The sequence below is a fragment of the Mytilus edulis genome, chromosome 3 (assembly GCF_963676685.1).
Source record: "Mytilus edulis chromosome 3, xbMytEdul2.2, whole genome shotgun sequence".
NCBI lineage: Eukaryota > Metazoa > Mollusca > Bivalvia > Mytilida > Mytilidae > Mytilus > Mytilus edulis.
Window position 1 is genome coordinate 60,667,378 of NC_092346.1, and position 15,218 is coordinate 60,682,595.

Below are 15,218 nucleotides of genomic sequence, written 5' to 3' on the forward strand. Positions count from 1 at the left end.
TACTAAATAAAAGTCTAAAAGGTCTTCCATTTGTATAATTATGTCATTTACCATAAAACATTCATGAAACCACCAAAAAGCAATCGTATTCAAATGAAAAATTAGCATGGCTTCACAATGGCATTAATTATGTAAGTAAGATTTCATGAAAATTTCACTTATATATGGTAATTGTCTACTACAAGACGTTAAGAGAGTAAACAAGTCCATTAGATACATAAACAAGAGTGCACACGCTGAAATGTCTCGCCTTCTATACTAATCATTGATATTATGTTGATAGTCCTAAGTATAAAGCTAAGCTTTATTACAACTGTCACATAAACTTAACATTAACCAAGATAACTAAACAAAGACCAATGAACCTTGAAAATGAGGTCAAGGTCAGATGAACCATGCCAGGCAGACAAGTACAGCTAACAATGCTTCTATACAACATATATAGTTGACCCATTACTGATAGTTTAAGAAAAATAGACCAAAACACAAAAACTTAACACTGTGCAATGAACCGTGAAAATGAGGTCACGGTCAAATAAAACCTGCGCAACTGACATAAAGATCATAAAATATTTCCATACACCAAATATAGTTGACCTATGGTATATAGTATTAGATAAAAAGACCAAAACTCAAAAACTTAACTTTGACCACTGAACCATGAAAATGAGGTCAAGGTCACATGACATCTGCCCGCTAGACATGTATAGCTTACAATCATTCCATACAACAAATATAGTAGACCTATTGCATATAGTATGAGAAAAACAGACCAAAACACAAAAATTTAACTATAACCACTGAACCATGAAAATGAGGTCAAGGTCAGATGACACCTGCCAGTTGGACATGTACACCTTACAGTCCTTCCATAGACTGAATATGCTAGCCCTATTGCTTATAGTATCTGAGATATGGACTTGACCACCAAAACTTAACCTTGTTCACTGATCCATGAAATAAGGTCGAGGTCAAGTGAAAACTGTCTGACAGACATGAGGACCTTGCAAGGTACGAACATATCAAATATAGTTATCCTATTACTTATAATAAGAGAGAATTCAACATTACAAAAAATTTGAACTTTTTTTTCAAGTAGTCACTGAACCATGAAAATGAGGTCAAGGTTATTGGACATGTGACTGACGGAAACTTCGTAACATGAAGCATCTATATACGAAGTATGAAGCATCCAGGTCTTCCACCTTCTAAAATATAAAGCTTTTAAGAAGTGAGCTAACACCGCCGCCGCCGCCGCCGGATCACTATCCCTATGTCGAGCTTTCTGCAACAAAAGTTGCAGGCTCGACAAAAACTGTGAAAGTTTCATTGAAATCCAGTATTTGTTTAAGGGGGAGTTAAGAGAAAAAGTTTCAACTGAAAGGACACAATGATCACTATGTACTACTGCTTCAGTAAGATGGGTTATAAATACAAGCAAAGTACAGAATTATCAGCATCCTTAAGAGAATTGTGTCAATTTGCAAACTGATCTTTATCATAGCTGTACTTTACCTTTTTCTTTGCTAAGCAGCCAACTTCTAACCTGGCAAGGTCAAGTAATGTGCTGTGAGCCTAATAAAATGAAAACCATATAAATGTAATATTTATCTTTGTTATTGCAGTAAATATGGATTTTACCACTCAGAGACATTTAAATTTTCAAATTTATTCAGTGATCTGCAAAAAATGTGTGTTCTGTCTATGTCACATCTTTAGACATGGTTCTATTTTTAAATCACAATAGGAAAACCTGATGTCATAATTGAATTTTGAATAATTAAGAACTGAGATCAAATGAACACACACAACAGGTCTGGAAAAGGACAAGTAAGGTAATAATTAAAGAAACATGTTCATAAGGATGAAAATAAATTGAGCAATGAAAATGAACAATAAATATGACTTAATAGCATTTTCATAAAAAGTTGGTTATCTTCCAAACCTCATCCAAATCAACACATGTATACCGGTCAACTCACATACAATGAGATGTCTTAACATCATTGTCAGATTATATGCATCTTATCTAATACACTTCTTTCAAAGCAAAGAAATAACTTCAGGTTTACTCACATCTTTGAAATGGGATGACTAAAAGGTTAAAATCACTTGTATGCAACCAATAATAATTACAGGTTTAAATCACATCTTCAATACTGAGGACTAGCTACAGGTTTAAATTATTCAATTACATAAAGACAGTAAGCTTAAATCATTTTTGTCCATCTACCTTAAACAAACTGACCTCAATATAGTTATTTGTATGAATATCATGTAACCAGCTGAGGTATTTGTTATCATCTGTTTGTAGGAATGATCTTAATTCTGCATGCTGAGAAACAGGTAATGACATCAATTTCCCTCTTTTACCTAAAAATACATATCAGAATATTTAAAATAAAATTTCTGTAAGAAGCATATGTTTTAGAGTAAGTTCCTAAGTCCTACCACACTATAACTTAAGTCTGACTACAGATTATACCATGTTTTGTCTAGTTGGCTATTTTCTTCAAGAAGTGTTATAGTAAACTTCCACATACAGATGCAGGATATACATAGTTAATAATGCTTTGTGATAATAAACATTGTTTATAAGTTTCATAAAATCTGGTTGAGGCAAACTAAAGTTAGAGAACAGAAATGACAGATTTAGCAATTTTTCCATTTAGGCCACACCAATTTAATTTCTTGTTCTACGAATTTTTGGACTCCAAAAATTGAGGCGAGCGAGTGATTTGAAAATTTTAATAAAAAAATATTTATTTTGCAAATTTTTGAGGCGAAGCTTGAAAAGTAAAGGCGAGCGATTATATTTTTTTTTTTGTAAACATAAAATAGTAGGTTTTGACAATATTAAAACTTGATTTATCACTTGTACTTTGACATTTCTTTAATTTATGAAGTATTTTTCCCTGTTCACCAATAAATAATTGAATAATTAGATTTGGTATATGTATGTGTGCCAATTAATGAGACAATTATCTATCCAAGTCATAATCATGTTGGGAACAACCCCTCAATTTTATAAATATCCTTTTTATGAGGGGTCAATATAAGTTACAATATATTTTTTTGTAAATAAAACTTTTTAGTACAAAAGAGCTCATATTTTCCCAAAGAACTGTATATCTATCTGGTATTAAATGGTCAAAACATGCCCAAGAATTTTGTAATATTTCTGGACTTAGCGCAATGTTAACACATTTACTTTAATATTATTCAAAATAAATAATATCATAAATAATTCTCTTTAAGAATATAGTAATGTTGTTTAAAATTATTTAAATATGATGTATTTCTCCTCTCTTTTAGTTAATTTTTTTAAGTTCTTCAAAGGATTTGTATAGTAACACTATGCAAATCCTTGGTATTTCTTCAAGTTTTTTTTTACAACAGTAAAATGACCCCATATGTGCCCTTCTGAGGGATAATAGCAAATACAGGTCATAGTACGTACGGCAGAGCTTTGACCCAGACCAAACAGCAAGCTATAAGGGACCCCAAAATTATAAGTGTACACAATTCGAACAGGAAAACCAACGATCTAATTTATATATATACAAACGGGAAAATACCAAATAATATTTATGAACATCAACGAACGATATCTAACTGCTGAACGACAGGCCCCTGAATCAACCAGGACAGGTGCATAAACATGCAGGGGGTATGGATAGTTTTGTATCGCCAGCATATTGCAGTTGAAGGCATTTCTTTCCGAAGTTCTTTGAAGTTTATTTCTAACAACGAACATATTTTGATAGGGAATCTAAGTAAGGGGGAAGGAAACCAATGTTTTGTTCTGTACAGGTATTTTGTTCTGTTTTCTATTTATATCGGAGCACTCCCATTTGGGATAAATGGGTTTCATGCTCAATCAAATATTATCACAGACATTGACACAGTGTAGAGTGGGATGCTCATTTTTGGCAGGGACACAATTTCGCCGTTTAAGGATTTTGAGGTGTAAAAACTTCAAAGGATGGCTGAAATGAAAGAAATGTACCCGTAAATTATAATTTTATAACTAATATAATATTTTTCTAAACTGAGACAAAATTGCGGCTCCTACCGAAAATGACTGAAAAAAGGACAATGATTTTCGGACAATTTCCTGAATAAAAAAGTATTTCTAAGTAAATATTTGACTGAATGCCCTAATTTTGAATTCTTTATACCTTTGAAATGTCTGCTATTCATCTATAATGCAATTGATTTGATAAAAAATTGATAAAAGCTGCGATTATTTGGTTTTAAATAGATGTGTAAAAACAGCGAATATGTGTCCCCCATTGACAAAACATCCGGAAATTTCAAACACCCTTTAATCTAACTTTTCAGATGATTTTCTTAAAACAAACCGGTTTTCAAGCTTAAGTATATTTTGCATTTGAAGTTATCTTCATATAGAAATATCATTATACTTCAAAAACATTTAGACCTGAACATAAACTCTAGAAAACATGGAAAGATGTGGCGAAAATGAGCACCCCACTCTACTTGGGTGCTTATATGTTTAAATCGTTACAAATAGAATGAAATTCAAAACAGTGTGGCTGTGGCCATTGATTGACATATTAAATTCATCCATTGACTGGGACAATTTACGTGAACGTTTGTCTGTAACGATCACTGTTCACGACGTACGTACGATAGACATTTAAACTGTGGGGTCACCAAAGGTTTCTTAACGCCTTTAATTATAAAATAATTCGAAAAATTAATCAGGAATAACCTTTATGTTTTGATTTATATAATTGATATAAATCAAAACCTCGTGTTATTTCTGATTAATTTTTCGAATTACTTTATTAAGGTGTTGAGAACCTTTGGTGACCCCATAGTTTAAGTGTCTTTAAAAAGTACATAGTGAGCAGTGGTCGTTACATACAAACGTTCACCTAAATTGTCCCAGTCAATGGATGAATTTAATGTGTCAATCAATGGCCACAGCCACACTGTTACGAATTTCATTCTACATGTTAGATTGTGATTATAAAGACAAGTGCAAATATCTGTTTATAATATTTACACAAAAAAAAAGGTGCGGGAAATGGACACATTTACATTTCCGGATGCGGGAAGCGGGAATATAAAAAAAATAAAAAATTCTGCTTTGAAAAAAAAAGGTGCGGGCGGGTCCGTCGAACAAGGAATTAAATTGGTGTGGCCTTATAATGTAGCATATTTACCTGACGATATCGGGATATTGCTATTTAGTCGGATCTTAACATGTACTTGTGATTTGTTACAAACTGATATTTTTAAAAATAAACTAACGAAATGTTCAGGACTTAATTAAATCTGTATTTAAGTAAGATGATGCAAGCATACGATTTTTATTGCGTCTTACACTTTGAGAAGCAAATAATCTTTTACTACTTTATTAAAATATTGTGTAAAAACGTTAATTATGAGCTATAAAAGTCAAGTGGCTCGAGCATTTTTCTGAGGAAGTTTTAAAAAATTTCAAAGAAATATTTTAACAGTGGGTGGTTAGCTTTCATTAGTCTTCACCAGGGCTTCCTAAAAATATTTGAGCCAGCCGGACATTTTAAATCTGATCCCGATTTTAATTCCTTAAGACTTAGTCACAAAAGGCAATTATGGTAATCAGATGGCCATTCCAATGATTGACATCAGAATAAAAAAAAAAACCGATATTAAACTTTACTTTGATATGAATTTGATGTTTGGATGTAAACTGTTAAATTGGCAGTGCATCTTTCAAAGTGTGCATATCAGCGTGCTCATATATCTGCCCAAGACTCTTTATTTGTTCAAAATGACATTGTCAAAAACTTTACTTTCGTTTTTAAAATCAAAATATTGTGTAAAAACGTTAATTATGAGCTATAAAAGTCAAGTGGCTCGAGCATTTTTCTGAGGAAGTTTTAAAAAATTTCAAAGAAATATTTTAACAGTGGGTGGTTAGCTTTCATTAGTCTTCACCAGGGCTTCCTAAAAATATTTGAGCCAGCCGGACATTTTAAATCTGATCCCGATTTTAATTCCTTAAGACTTAGTCACAAAAGGCAATTATGGTAATCAGATGGCCATTCCAATGATTGACATCAGAATAAAAAAAAAAACCGATATTAAACTTTACTTTGATATGAATTTGATGTTTGGATGTAAACTGTTAAATTGGCAGTGCATCTTTCAAAGTGTGCATATCAGCGTGCTCATATATCTGCCCAAGACTCTTTATTTGTTCAAAATGACATTGTCAAAAACTTTACTTTCGTTTTTAAAATCACATTTTTCTCAAACCAGATGTTTACTTCACAATGGTAAAACATGGACCATAAATGGATACGTAAAATCAGTGCACGTTTACAAATCCTTGACTGAGCGAAGAAGCTCTTTCCACGTTATTTCTTCAACAAAATACTTAAAATGAACGTAAGATACAGGTATCAATGATAATTTTAGCATTTTTGAAGAAATGTAGAATGCATACTTAAATTTCCCAATTGTGCACATGCACACACATGTTCTTGTTCAGACAACGTAGTTCTGACGATTTTTCATTTAAAACATTTTAAAATTTTTCATCAAATCATGGGATAAACTACTTTCTTATAATTTTAATCTTTTGGACTAAATCAATTTGATACAAACCGCTGAAATGAAAGAAAATAATTGTGAATAGACCGATCAATTTATACAATGTCCGGTACTCAAAATTGTTCACCTGTTACCTGAACAGGTAGATTTCAGCTGTCCAGCAACTAATTAGCCTTGATTAAAATTAGGAAGTATTGAAGTAGGGATTGCTTTGATAGTAATTAATTATCATGTCACTTTTATGACCTGAAATGTGTGGATGGCAAAAGTTTAGGTTAAAAAGATCGAGAATTATATTAAAATGACCGAAAAAGCCTTAAAAACTAAAAAGTATATGACCGTTTCATGCTTTGCCCAGCCGGACTTTTACCGGACATAAAACAAATGTCCCGGAATATATGACCGTTTTGGAAGCCCTGGTCTTCACTATCCTATAAATTAACAACTTTTGGTTATATTTATAATTTAGAATCTTCATTGAAGGTGGAGCACGAATGCACAGTTAATTAATTATATTTATGTGCCATTTGTATGCAAGAGTGACAATCCTTTGTACTTTATCGGACCACAGATGAATTATCACGTTGTGATTGGTTAAATGCCGTCACGTGGTGACCCCCTATGAGACCGTATGGGGTTAGTAAGTTTCATATGGGGTTCATGACGCGTTAATGGCGACATCATCTATTAATGTTGTTGTGTTTCATTGTTTATTTTTCAACAAAACGCCGCAGAAAAAGTCCAGCGTCCGATAAATTCGTTATACCGTTAACTACTGAACCCCTACGGATCCATAGAGGGTGAATAAAATTCATAGGGGACTCGGCCTCCGGCCTCACCCCCTATGGATTTTACTAACCCTCTATGGATCCGTATGGGGTCAGTAGCGAACCATATAACTTATAATGTGCCGATTCGAAAAAAGTTATGCGAGTATTGTCTCCCTTTAACAGGTTCATTATTTTAAAGTTAAGTATAGGTTTCTGATATAATTTTGAATAATAACAAAATGTATCCATTCAATATATTTCAGTTTTTGTTATTGGTGTATCAAAAACATTGATGATTTTTATTTTTGAAAAAGACTATAAATGAAAGTCAAATTATTTATCTCCCCTTCATGATAGATTAGTTGGGAAATAAACCAGAGTTATCTAATATTAATCACAGAGAGGGACTAGCAAGCAATTTTTAATTGTAGCTTATTTAACGTCAATACAATTTTCCAATATAAACGAATGTTACTTTATACAAATATAAGGACTTTGTTAGCTAAATCTACAAATTTTATTAGATATCATGAATTTTTATTACAATAGATTAATATGCTATATAATTGGCCATAACTCTCAAACAGAATGAGTGACTCCACCAATTTTCAAACTTGATCTGTGTTTTGTGGTAATAAGCACACCCCCCAATTTTGAAATTGATTTTTTTTTGTATAATAAGAATTGCTAAAACTATAAGTTTAAAGGGAAACACTTAATAAAGTGGCAGGGGCATAAAAATGTCAATTTTCATGGACACAGTTCTGCATTCAAATCAACAAAATCATGCCTACTGTTATCAATCCTTTGTTTAAGAGATTTATCATTACATATGTTAAAATTTAAATGATTGGATGGATAGACAAAAGGACACACATTGGTTAGCAATTAAAATGTCCACTGTGCTAAAGTTATTATGAAAATAAAACATAAAGACACCCACCACAGGTTATTAGTTATATTACCTTTCTTTATAAAACATAAAGACACCCACCACAAGTTATTAGTTATATTACCTTTCTTTAAATACCAAGCATACAGGAAATCAGCAAAGCCCTACAAACAAATTAATAGTCGTCACACTTGTAAAATACACATCATATCAATTTGAATCTGCACAGTAGTTCAAATGTTGTATATTATGTTGCAACAATAGTTTTTACATTGAACATTGTTTTACATTTGAAGTTTTTTAGTTAAGATTATTTCTGCTAATCAGAGATGTCCATACTGTGTTAAATGAGTTCTTTGTATTTTATTAATGTATTTCCTCTTTTGGTAAGGCCTGTCTTTAGTCTTGTTTTTTTATAAGTAATTCTGCTTTAATTTTGGGTTGTCTTCAACATTGTGTTTTGATTTAGACATTTTGATTAAATCCTCAGAAATGTATCTTACAAATGTTTGAAAGATTGGTAAATTAAATTAACCACCAGCCATGGCTATTCACAAACAACCCTGTTTTTATTCTTCAACCGTAGAAGGGTATTTCTAATAATTTCTGAACAATTCATACAAGTAAACAGGTTTGATGTTAACCAATAAAATTACCTTGTCAGCAAACTGTACTAGGTATCGTTCAATTCTATCTGAATTATTTGTATCATCACAAAGTTGTATGAGAATTTCAAAATCACAGTATTTCTCTGCTAATGATGCTGCCATTTCATGTTTTCCATATTCTACTGTAAAATAAAGCCAATGTAGGAGGTAAATTGTGAAAAATAGTAGAAAGTCCTTCTAAAATTTAAGCATTTTTCATTGAACAGAATTATAAAGGGTACCACTGTATGTCTATTTGATCAAAATGTGGTCTCCATAGTTCATATAAATGAGTAAACATAATCAAGCTGTAAACAAAGTACAATTCCTTCTCATAAAAGCCTAGATAACTTTTGACAAAAAATTTCCTTTAACATGTACAATGATTGTTAAACAAGAATGTGTCCATAGTACACGGATGCCCCACTCGCACTATCATTTTCTATGTTCAGTGGACCGTGAAATTGGGGTCAAAATTATAATTTGGAATTATATAAGAAAGATCATATCATAGGGAACATGTGTACTAAGTTTCAAGTTGATGTAACTTTAACTTCATCAAAAACTACCTTGACCAAAAACTTTAACCTGAACTTCGCACTATCATTTTCTATGTTCAGTGGACCATGAAAAACTTTAACCTGAAGCGAACGGACAGACGCACAGACGGAAGAACGGACGCACGGACGAACGAAGGCACAGACCAGAAAACATAATGCCCCTCTACTATCATAGGTGGGGCATAAAAATTTCAAATTATGGTCAAAGAAGAAGTGACTGAACAGCAGATGTGAACAAGAATGTGTCCTCAGTACACAAATGCCCCACTCGCACTATCATTTTCCATGTTCAATGGACCGTGAAATTGGGGTAAAATCTCTAATTTGGCATTAAAATTAGAAAGATCATATCATAGGGAACATGTGTACCAAGTTTGAAGTCGATTGGACTTCAACTTCATCAAAAACTACCTCGACCAAAAACTTTAACCTGAAGCGGGACGAACGGACGAACAGACGAACGGACGAACGAACAGACGGACGAACGGACGCACAGACCAGAAAACATAATGCCCCTCTACTATCGTAGGTGGGGCATAAAAATTTGAACATGCCACAACTCAATATTATCAAGCTGCAGACGACCAAATATAAAATCATTTTTTTTCATAGGCGCCTACAGAACTGTGACAAAAGTTTTCTACCAAGATGAATGGAATGACAGATGGAATGAAGCAGTAACTAAACTGGCTTAGCAGGTAAGAAAAAGAAAAGCAATGTCATGAATACTTACATAAAGGTGCTATCATTTTATTTCTGTCCTGTTCATATCTCTTCAGGAACTGATCATGATGTGCTGAGTTACACTGTCTCAGCGATTCCAGTTGACATCGGTAGCCATCAAGGACAATGTCTGTGAGGTGGACTAGCTGTTCAAACAATACATCTCTGATCTCTGCATCTCCCGTCTCAGGCAATGCTTCTTCATATGTTTTAGTGTACTGTAAATAAATTTAAATATAAAACATACATAATGATATTCATATCTTGTCAGCTTTTAATGTATACTGACTGTAATTGACATAAGAATTATTTTGTAAATTATTAGATCTTTTATTTAAAGCAAACATCAGGGAAACTTATTGTTAATGAGAATTTAAACACATTTTTGTCTTTTTTTGTACTCCAAACCAAACATTTGTCCAAAATTAGGATTATCAATTACTGTAAGATTTATATGTTAAAAAAATGAAATATTTCAGTCATTCAAAAATAAATCCTTGTATTTTTATTTCGTTCTCCGTGTAAACAATACTTCAATTTAAACTTTATAACCATCACTGTTTCTAAATTATACCAAAAATGAAAAGATAATCCAAATGGAATTCAACTTTTTAATTTTCCACAAAGGCAAACAATAGTTATTACAGAAGAACATATAGATCTGATCCATATTAATATAAACTAACTGGTTTTGTACAACTGTTGTGATAGTAAAATATTCCACGGCTAATATTTGTTTAAAAAATATATCATACATTCGATGTGGATTTCATAATTTAAGCTCCATATCTATAACCCATATGCTAAATTTCACATGACAATACATTACATTACAGTGATATAGAAATGTACCTGTTTAATGAGTATAGTTCTGATTCCTCTTTCACCAGAAGTAGATGTCCATGGGGTATATTCTAATATCTCTGGTCCATAAGACTGGTATACACCAACTTTGTTTTGTCTGTATTGTAATGCTTGGTCAAACATTGACTATAAGAAAATTAAAACAAAAATGAATCACCATTTCTTTTAAAATATAAAGCATTGTACAAATTCTAGTAAGAACTTACTTTCGACCGTTAAGACATAGCAAAACAAGAGTGCACACACTGAAATGTCTCGCCTTCTTTACTAATCATTGATATTATGTTGATAGTATCAACTTGATACTCCTAAATATAAAGCTTTATTACGACTGTCACATAAACTTAACATGAATCATGAAAATGAGGTCAAGGTCAGTTGAACCATATGCCAGGCAGACATGTACAGCTAACAATGCTTCCATACAACAAACATGACAAATATAGTTGAGCCTTTTGCTTATAGTTTAAGAAAATAGACCAAAACACAAAACCTTTACACTGAGCAATGAACCGTGAAAACCAGGTCAAGGTCAAATAAAACCTGCACGACTGACATATAGATCATAAAATATTTCCATACACCAAATAAAGTTGACCTATGACTTATAGTATTAGATAAAAAGACCAAAACTCAAAAACTTAACTTTGACCACTGAACCATGAAAATGAGGTCAAGGTCAGATGACATCTGCCCGCTAGACATGTACACCTTACAATCATTCCATACAACAAATATAGTAAACCTATTGCATAAAGTATGAGAAAAACAGACCAAAACACAAAAACTTAACTATAACCAATGAACTATGAAAATGAGGTCAAGGTCAGATGACATCTGCCCCCTAGACATGTACACCTTACAATCATTCCATACAACAAATATAGTAAACCTACTGCATAAAGTATGAGAAAAACAGACCAAAACACAAAAACTTAACTATAACCACTGAACCATGAAAATGAGGTCAAGGTCAGATGACACCTGCCAGTTGGACATGTACACCTTACAGTCCTTCCATACACCGAATATACTAGACCTATTGCTTATAGTATCTTAGATATGGACTTGACCACCAAAACTTAACCTTGTTCACTGATCCATGAAATGAGGTCGAGGTCAAGTGAAAACTGTCTGACGGGCATGAGGACCTTGCAAGGTATGCACATACGAAATATAGTTATCCTATTACTTACAGTAAGAGAGAATTTAACATTACAAAAAATCTGAACTTTTTTTTCAAGTGGTCACTGAACCATGAAAATGAGGTCAAGGACAATGGACATTTGACTGACGGAAACTTCTTAACATGAGGCATCTATATACAAAATATGAAGCATCCAGGTCTTCCACCTTCTAAAATATAAAGCTTTTAAGAAGTGAGCTAACACCGCCGCCATAGCCGCCGCCGGATCACTATCCCTATGTCGAGCTTTCTGCAACAAAAGTTGCAGGCTCGACAAAAATCATATTATTTCAAACTTTTGTTTAAAAAACAGATAACCAAGACAACATACTCAAAGTGAGGGCAAAAGTATGCAATGATATTCAAACTATGTGAGCTAAAAAAAAAATTCAGACAACCCTTTATCATAAATATCTGAAGTTGATATGTGATGGTTAAACATGTCATACAATATAAAATAAGATGATGTGGTATGATTGCCAATAAGACAACTCTCCACAAGAGACCAAAATGTCACAGAAATTGACAACTATAGGTTGCCGTACGGCCTTCAACAATGAGCAAAGCCCATACCGCATAGTCAGCTTTACAAGGCCCCAAAATGAAAATGTAAAACATTTCAAACGAGAAAACTAACGGCCTAATTTATGTAAAAATTGAACAAAAAACAAATCTTCTTTTTTTATAAATATTATTGTTATATACATATACACATTCATGGATCTACAATCTGTTGATACCTGTATCTTTGCATTGCACAAGGTCATGTTTCTAGAAAAGGTCACGAAATGTACAAACCTGTAAAACAGCATTTACAGACGACACTACTGTTAACACATCCTGTGTAGTAACGTCTGCTGCAAGGAAATCTTCTTCATATTCCATCAATGCTTCAGCAATCTCATGAACTTTTGATACCTTTAAATGGAAAAATTCAAATGTAATATACTAATCATCCTACAGCATTTGAAACTTGTACAACAGGAATCAAAAGCTAAAACACATGTATGTTTGCCTTCCATTTCCTTAAACAGGTATCTGCTGACGGCAATTTACATGTACCTATTGGTCATCAGATCAAATATATATGATATCCTAGTGTTATCGGTTCTTGATAGTGTAAAAAACTTTTGCTCCGTAGGGCCAGTTCTTCAAATATGTGTAAAAGTTGATTGTGTTAGTTTAGTAGATTCCCATTATCCTCACAATTTTCTCTTGCGCAAATCAAGAACAAGAGGCTGTCACAACGACAGCAAACCGGATTTATTAACATTTATTTGTGTCCTGGCAATATCACAAGAACCATAACTGATGAATGCTGAAAGTGAAAATCGTCAATATCTAATTTGACCTCCATTTTGTAGTCAGTATCAACATATTAAAATTTGAAAAGCTTAGATTGAATGGTTCATAAGTAAATGCAACAACGTGAATGGAAACACCATTTTACGATCTTTCAAGAACCATAACTCCTGAACCGTAAAAGTCAAAATCGTCATTATTAAACTTGACCTCCATTTTGTCATCAGTAACAACATATTAAAATTTGGAAAGCTTTGGTAGAACAGTTCATGCGTAAATGCACGGACACGACTGGAAACTCCATTTTTCAATCTTTCAAGAACCATAACTCCTGAACGGTAAAAGTCAAAATCGCCATTATTGAACTTGACCTTCATTTAGTTGTCAAACAACAACATATTAAAATTTTAAAAGGTTTGGTTGAATGGTTCATGAGTTAATGCACGGACAACATTTGATTGCCGCCCGCCCGCCCACCAGCCGTACATCCCCAAATCAATAACCGACATTTTTGTCACAAAAATCCAGTTAAAAATCAAAACATCTGTTGTTGTGCTCAATTTTGACATTGTGTGCAATACGTCATCAGTTCTCGATAGTTGTGAAAAGTATAGTATGGTAAGCATGTTTGTTATTAATCACTGTGTATCATCGGTACAGCGGATATAGGTACTAACCAAGTAGGCGTGATCGATTTTGACCTTACACAGTAACGAAAATCTTTGTTATGTTCACATTATATCAATGTGTACATCAATCTAAACATAATTGTTGTTTTAAGAAATGATTTGGGCGCTCGTCTCATTCTATATGATTCTATATTCATTGCAACTCTTTGGATAGATAAAAGACCACTGTGTGAGCGTAATACGTAAGCTGTTTCAATAACTGATATTGAAATCTTTCATTCATATGTTATTTTTCGATATTTTATTCCGAAAAGAAGCCTTGTGTACGGTGTTTAGCTGACCACATAAATGCTTCTGTAAGGTGCATAGTTAGTATTTTCACACTAGTTTATTACCCAAAATGTTTCAAGGAATGAGTAATCACAGGTAGGTTAATGATTGGTAACTATTACTGTTGCCCTGTATTAGCTTTCTTTCAGATAAAACATGTAAATGGTTTGACAACTGTATCGAATTTGAAAGTTGGTGTTGACATTCACAACTATTTGCGCATGTAAAAGTTAATTATTCTTATAAGAATATCAAAGTTGTCTTATAAATAGGAAAATTGTGATGGGAAAATTATTTGGGAGCAGGAATTTCAGATGTTGAGAAATGTACACTGAATGTAGATTTAAAATATAAAACAAAGATTTTCGTTACCATGTCAGTTCAAAATCGATCATGACCGCTTGGTTAGTACCAAGGCTTCCAAAACAGTCATATATTCCGGACATTTGTATAATGTCCGGTAAAAGTCCGGCTGGGAAAAGCATGAAACGGTCATATACTTTTTCGTTTTCAATGCTTTCTTAAGAGACGGTCATTTTAACATAATTGGCGATCTTTTTGATCCAACATTTTGCCTCTAACAGCCACACATTTTCGGTCATAAAAGTGACATGATCATTAATTACTATCAAAACAACCTCTACTTCAATACTTTATAATTTTAATCAATGCTAATTAGGTGTTGAACAGCTGAAATCTACCTGTTCAGATGACAGGTAAACTATTTTCAGTACCAGACATC

At 32.9% G+C, this 15,218-nt stretch overlaps 1 protein-coding gene across 1 annotated transcript in view; it reads right to left on the reverse strand.

Moving 5' to 3' along the window:
* LOC139516997 (nuclear pore complex protein Nup133-like) overlaps positions 1-15,218 on the reverse strand; it is a 75,775-nt gene that overhangs the window by 12,196 nt on the left and 48,361 nt on the right. The window contains exons 21-27 of the mRNA XM_071307527.1: positions 13,014-13,133; positions 11,018-11,155; positions 10,176-10,383; positions 8,892-9,025; positions 8,360-8,399; positions 2,249-2,373; positions 1,516-1,575 (exon numbers count right to left, since the gene is read on the reverse strand). Coding sequence (XP_071163628.1) covers positions 1,516-1,575; positions 2,249-2,373; positions 8,360-8,399; positions 8,892-9,025; positions 10,176-10,383; positions 11,018-11,155; positions 13,014-13,133 — 825 coding nt within the window. The remainder of the gene's footprint in view (positions 1-1,515; positions 1,576-2,248; positions 2,374-8,359; positions 8,400-8,891; positions 9,026-10,175; positions 10,384-11,017; positions 11,156-13,013; positions 13,134-15,218) is intronic.